Source organism: Pelophylax lessonae, assembly GCF_965119305.1.
Source record: "Pelophylax lessonae genome assembly, chromosome: 4".
Taxonomy (NCBI): Eukaryota; Metazoa; Chordata; class Amphibia; order Anura; family Ranidae; genus Pelophylax; species Pelophylax lessonae.
Window position 1 is genome coordinate 625,283,151 of NC_138771.1, and position 7,327 is coordinate 625,290,477.

Sequence of the window (7,327 nt, forward strand, 5' to 3'; positions counted from 1 at the left end):
GAATTCTGTGACACGTATTCACTATGTGAGTAGGCACTGCTGTATCACATAATTCACAGAGCCTTCCTTCTGAACTACAGAGGAGCTGAGAGGAGCTCCCAGAGATTTCATCCATTAAATGAGCTGCTGAAAGTGCCTAAAACAACTTAGGGTTTACTATCCCTTTTACCCCTCCAGGCCCCTTTAAGTGGATCGAAATGCCAGGAGGCAGAGGTGGGCATCCTGATCATGTGACTGCGGTGATTGGCTGTCACATGATCAAAAGCTTCCAATCGCAAGAATGCATCCAGAGCTTTCTGTGACAGTTTAGGTACTGTACTGGGAGCACTCTCAGCACTGTAAGCGGTTTACATATAAACGCATATATGCCGCTGCTCCATTTACATTTTTGCATCTTCAAATTCGCACGATTTCCAGCGTGACTTTTGGTGTGCCTTAAATCCAACTTTATATTCTATGGATCAAAGTCACACCAAAAGTTGCACCAAAATAGTGCAGGCACCTTTTCAAAGCCGCACCAATTTTAAACGAGTGCCATTAAAGAGAATAGGGTGCGACTTGTCATGCAACTGATGTCCAAAGTCACATGACAGAACGCACAAGTGTGAATGGAGCCTTAAAGACCACCTGCCAAGAGGTCGAGTATACCGTGCAGGTGGCAGGAAGAGTTTAAGGCTACGTTCACATGTGGGCGATTCTGCCCGCGATCCAGAAATCATTGCAAATCGCGGGACGCCTTTGCGATGCCTGTGATTTGCAATGGCACCCCAAATGCTATGCGATGTTGCAGTGATTTCCACCTGCCTAATCGCGGTAACATCGCGTAAACAGAATCGCGGGACACATGACGCCCAAAAAATGTACAAGAGCTTCTTTTCCCGCAATTCTGTTTGCACGATGTTACCGCAATTCGGCAGGTGGAAATCGCGGCAATATCGTATAGCGTTTGGGGTGCCATTGCAAATCACGGGCATCGCACAGGCGTTCCGCGATTTGCAACGATTTCCGGATCGCGGGCAGAATCGCGGTGATTTTGCCCGTGATCCGCTGCGCCCACATCTGAACGTAGCCTTAGGGTGGCTCCTGGAAGACCTTGCATGGCAACAGAGTTACTCTATAGGTGTCACTGGTATAAGGAGGATCTTCAGGTTCTTTTTAACTCCTTTATGCCCACCAGGCAAATATGTGTGATGGCAGAAGGGTAAGCCCTAATGTCCACACACCGCACTAAAATTTGGCTCACTGCACAAAGGCCGAGCTGTTGGAGACAGGCTACAGATGGGAACCTGGCAGGCTTTTTATCTCCATGCATAGAATGCAAAACCTTCTGACTTTACAAACCCTTTAAAGGGATGAGGTGGCAAACCTAGAAGGGGGTGAAAGTGCCCGGTAAGAAAGGGGTTAATTTATAACTAAAGGCAAAACTGTTTTTTAAACCACTTCTGGACCGCCCACTGTATATATATATATATATATATATATATATATATATATATATATATATATATGTCGGTATTGTGATGTTTAATACCGGGGTTACAGGAGCAGATAGCTGCCATAACCCCGGTATTTTTTTAAACAGCGGGCGCTCCGCTTTAGCATAGGGGTGGTCTCAACGAGGGATGCGCCGCGGGATCACCTTTATGGGCAGCAGGAGAGGTGCCCCCCATCTCCCCGGTCGTTTTTCCCCCGCTTATCGGAGCCGTCGGTAGCGGGGAAAATGATCTGGTCCTCTCTCTTCTTAGGCAGGAAGTCGAGTGAGGGCAAGATGGCCCCCAATCCACTCTATGGCCTTGGAGGACCGAAGCGACATCATACGTCGCTTCCTCCCAACGGCCTTAAAGGGCTAATTTTTTTTCATCATGAAAAAAAAAAAAAAAAATGACTTTTTCTTTTTTAGTGTACGTGTGAGGTCTTTTTGATCCCAGATCTCACATTAAAGAGGACCTGTCATGCTTATTTCCATTACAAGGGATGTTTACATTCCTTGTAATAGGAATAAAAGTGATCAAACTATTTTTTTTTAAAAGGACAGTGTAAAAATAAAAGATAAAATAAATAGGAAAAAAATATATATTAAAGCGCCCCGTCCCTCCAAGCTTGCATGCAGAAGCGAACGCATACGCAAGTCACGCCCACATATGTAAACGGTGTTCATACCACACATGGGGGGTATTGCGGCAATCGTTAGAGCGAGAGCAATCATTTGAGCCCTAGACTTCCTCTGTAACTCTAAACTGGTAATCTGTAGAAATTTTTAAAGTTTTGCCTATGGAGATTTTAAGGTACCAATGTTTGTCGCCATTCTACGAGCGTGCGCAATTTTGAAAAATGACATGTTGGGTATCTATTTACTCAGTGTAACATTATCTTTCACAAAAAATATTGCAACAATCTCTATTTTATTCTCTAGGGTCTCTGCTAATATATATATATATATAGTGTCAGAAAAAGGTCCAGTCCAGAAGTGGTTAATATTGGATAGAGTGGAGAGGGATTGGAACCCCTGTCAGTTGTTTTTTGCTGTCTGTGTCCCCATTAAGGAGATTCACCCTCTCTAGTTCTCCTGTTTACCATTATCATTAAAAGTGAAAGATAAAGAAAATCCCATATTTTGGGTTGTCCCCAGAAAGGTAATAGAGGGGGAATCTTCCAATGGAGACAGGGGGGGAAGGAGCGGCTCTTTCTCCCCCTGTCTCCACACTACAGAGCTGCTTCATACTCTGCAAGCTGGCAGCAGTCCTGATATAGTGCACCCCTAGTGCGATTTGCACCAGCAATTATAGACTATATACTATGGAATACCATGAACTATATACTATACTCTATGGAACACTATGGACTATATACTATACACTATGGAATACTATGGACTATATACTATACACTATGGAATACTATATAGTTCATAGTATATAGTCCATAGTATTCCATAGTGTATAGTTCATAGTATATAATCCATAGTATATACTAGTGTATAGTATATAGTCCATAGTATATACTAGTGTATAGTATATAGTCCCTAGTGTATAGTTCATAGTATATAGTCCCCAGTGTATAGCCCATAGTGTATAGCCCATAGTGTATAGCCCATAGTGTATAGCCCATAGTGTATAGCCCATAGTGTATAGCCCATAGTGTATAGTATATAGCCCATAGTGTATAGTATATAGTGTATAGCCCATAGTCCATAGTATATAGCCCATAGTCAATAGTATATAGCCCATAGTGTATAGTATATAGTGTATAGTATATAGTGTATAGCCCATAGTATATAGCCCATAGTGTATAGTGTATAGTATATAGTCCATAGTGTATAGTATATAGTGTATAGCCCATAGTGTATAGTATATAGTGTATAGCCCATAGTGTATAGTATATAGTGTATAGCCCATAGTGTATAGTCCATAGTGTATAGTATATAGTCCATAGTGTATAGTATATAGCCCATAGTGTATAGTATATAGTGTATAGTCCATAGTGTATAGTCCATAGTGTATAGTCCATAGTGTATAGTCCATAGTGTATAGTCCATAGTGTATAGTCCATAGTGTATAGTATATAGCCCATAGTGTATAGCCCATAGTGTATAGTATATAGTGTATAGCCCATAGTGTATAGTCCATAGTGTATAGCCCATAGTGTATAGTCCATAGTGTATAGTCCATAGTGTATAGTCCATAGTGTATAGTCCATAGTGTATAGTCCATAGTGTATAGCCCATAGTGTATAGTATATAGTCCATAGTGTATAGTATATAGTCCATAGTGTATAGTATATAGCCCATAGTGTATAGTATATAGTGTATAGCCTATAGTGTATAGCATATAGTCCATAGTGTATAATATATAGTGTATAATATATAGTCCATAGTGTATAGTATATAGTCCATAGTGTATAGTATATAGTGTATAGCCCATAGTGTATAGTATATAGTCCATAGTGTATAGTATATAGTGTATAGCCCATAGTGTATAGTATATAGTCCATAGTGTATAGTATATAGTCCATAGTGTATAGTATATAGCCCATAGTGTATAGTCCATAGTGTATAGTATATAGTCCATAGTGTATAGTATATAGCCCATAGTGTATAGTATATAGCCCATAGTGTATAGTCCATAGTGTATAGTCTATAGCATATAGCCCATAGTGTATAGCCCATAGTCCATAGTGTATAGTATATAGTGTATAGCCCATAGTGTATAGTCCATAGTGTATAGTCCATAGTCCATACTGTATAGTATATAGTGTATAGTCCATAGTGTATAGTCCATAGTCCATACTGTATAGTATATAGTGTATAGTCCATAGTGTATAGTCCATAGTGTATAGCCCATAGTGTATAGTCCAGACTATATACTATGGAATACAATGAACTACTATGGACTATACACTATATACTATGGACTATATACTATTGACTAGGGATGCACCGAAATGAAGATTCTGGGCTGAAACTGAAAATGCAGGATGCCCTTGGCCGAAAACCGAAAACGAAAATGACTTTTTCCCCCAAATAATTTTAAAATAGATAGAAGAGGGGCATACACCAAAAACAGGCAGCGACGTACACCTGTCGCTGCCACCCTGTCACAGTATATGTACTGTGACGGGTTGGCAAGAGGTTAATTTAATTACCAATGGTATTTGTATTATGAAGCATTAGGGGTTAATATATTGTCACTGCTGGTCACTGCTGCATTAGTGACCGACCAGTGGCAGTTAATTAACCCCTTTGTGCTGCATTAGTGCAACCAGTTTCAGTGTTAATTAACACTGGTTGAACTGATACTGGTTGCACTAATGCAGCACAAAGGGGTTAATTAACTGCCACTGGTCGGTCACTAATGCAGCAGTGACCAGCAGTGACAATACATTAACCCCCTCATGCTGCATAATACTAATACCATTGGCAAGCTGCCTCAGCTAACCCCCCCCCCCCCTGCCTCGGCGTCCTTACTGTCACTCTGCTCCTCCGGTGTACTTCATTCAAAAGACGCGCCTCTGGCCGGCGGCCCGCCTCCCACTGATGTCACTACTACTGCGATGTGCATGAATGAACTGACCTGACACCGGGCGGGAGGGCGGCCGCTATTAGCTATAACTATGTGAGCGCCTTCACTTCCCTGTCATGCATGCATCTCCTCTGACAGGGAAGTGAAGCTCACATAGTTATAGCTATTAGCGCCCGCCCTCCCGCCCGGTGTCAGGTCAGTTCATTCATGCACATCGCAGTAGTAGTGACATCAGTGGGAGGCGGGCCTCCGGCCAGAGGCGCGTCTTTTGAAACCTGCGCTGCGCCCTCCTCCTTCCTCACGGCGGCCATTAATTTCGGCATTGTTAACCCATTTTTGGCTGAAAATTTCGGTGCATCCCTACAATACACTATGAACTATATACTATGGACTATATACGGACTGCCACTTGTTATGACATTGTACCCTGTACCCACTTATACATCATATACAGTCCGCCTCATTGGCTGCCTTCCCTATCCCCTCCCATAGAAATCTTTCAATGGGGACACTAGTTCTGGCGACCCCAAAGAATTCCCTTAGTTTGCAGAGATTTCCTCTCACTTCCTGTTTGGTTATGGGACAGGAAGTGAAGAGAAATCTCCATAACGGGGGACAGATAGCGGGAACAAAAAAGTCTGACGGGTTATAACCCTCCTTTACTCTATTTAAAATAAAAATAAGAGTTTTGCCTATAATTCTACTTGAAGCCTTGATGAAGGGAGGCCTCAGACCTGTGAAACGCGTTGCCTTGCTTTGATGACATAAATACATGGGGGCTCCTGAACCTTTGGTTTGGCGCTCTTATTCTCCCCTCACCTTCCAGAATTTTCTGTTTTTTGTGTCGGCTCTGACTTAGTTGGAAGATGATTGGTCATTGGGGGGCGTCCAGCACACAGGACGCAGCCAATGGAAGCGGGGACGCAGCTTTGGGGGGGGGGGGGGAGGTGGGTTGAGCAGAGGGGCCCCAGGAGCCCAATAATTCATTATCAGGCACAGCTCTCCAGCTATAAGTTTTATTATTGAAGAGTATAAAATATCCACCCCTCCCAATGTCAGGTGTCGCAGCTCAATGTATGACCCCCTCCCCCCAGTATATGGAGCCCCCCTCTATTATCACACACAACTCCACTTCCTTCCATTCATAACACTGACTGACGTCACAGCAACGCCCCCTCCACCGGAGACTGACAGCCCTACCAACCAACCAAGGTGCGCCGTTCCGGCCCCGCCCACCCATCTGACCCAGAGCGGGAGGCTCAGTCAGGCCAGAGGCGGCCATTACCCCCCTTACACGTTTTTACCGCACAATGGGGTTCCCTACCGCTGGCCCTGCGCAGCTAACAACAGACAACAGCCCGGATACTCACCCGCCCCGTCTACCTCCATCCCGCCGCCGTTCGGAGCGGTAGCCGTAGCCGCAGCCGCCATCTTGCTCCTCCCGGCTGGCAAGCTGTGTCACTGCGGCTGCGAGGAGCGACAGCTCAGATCTGCGCAGGCGCGCGGCTGGTCTGTATTCTGCGCACGCGCGGCGGGTTTTCTCTCTCTCTCTCCCCCCCCCCCCCCCCCGTCCTCTAGAGGCGCTGCTGTACAGTCTTTAGGTTGCTTCTAAGGTTTCTGCTCTACGGTTTTCATGCTGCCTCTAGAAAGGTTGTGGAATGCTTTAGGCTGTCTCTAGGGGCGCAATGGAACGTGTCTCCAGGGGCGCTGCAGTACAAACTTGAGGCTGCCTCTAGGGGCGCTGCTGTGCACTCTTTAGGCTCATTCAAGGAGTGATGCTATGCACTCTTTAGGCTGCCTCTAGGGGCACAGTGGTACAGTCTTTAGGCTGCCTCTAGGGGCGCTGTGGTACAGTCTTTGGGCTGCCTCTAGAGGAGCTGTGGTACAGTCTTTAGGCTGCCTCTAGGGGTACAGTGGTACAGTCTTTGGGCTGCCTCTAGGGGCGCTGTGGTACAGTCTTTAGGCTGCCTCTAGGGGCGCTGTGGTACAGTCTTTGGGCTGCCTCTAGAGGAGCTGTGGTACAGTCTTTAGGCTACCTCTAGGGGTACAGTGGTACAGTCTTTGGGCTGCCTCTAGGGGTGCTGTGGTACAGTCTTTAGGCTGCCTCTATGGGCACAGTGGTACAGTCTTTAGGCTGCCTCTATGGGCACAGTTGTACAGTCTTTAGGCTGCCTCTAGGGGTGCTGTGGTACAGTCTTTGGGCTGCCTCTAGGGGCGCTATGGTACGGCCTTTAGGCTGCCTCTAGGGGTGCTGTGGCATGGTCTTTAGGCTGCCTCTAGGGGCGCTGTGGTACAGCCTTTAGGCTGCC

At 45.3% G+C, this 7,327-nt stretch overlaps 1 protein-coding gene across 1 annotated transcript in view; it reads right to left on the reverse strand.

Moving 5' to 3' along the window:
* Window positions 1-6,521, reverse strand: part of COPS6 (COP9 signalosome subunit 6) — a 32,231-nt gene extending 25,710 nt beyond the window's left edge. Inside the window, exon 1 of the mRNA XM_082255498.1 lies at window positions 6,389-6,521. Coding sequence (XP_082111624.1) covers window positions 6,389-6,449 — 61 coding nt within the window. The 5' untranslated portion in view covers window positions 6,450-6,521. The remainder of the gene's footprint in view (window positions 1-6,388) is intronic.
* Between the last annotated feature and the right edge of the window lie 806 nt (window positions 6,522-7,327).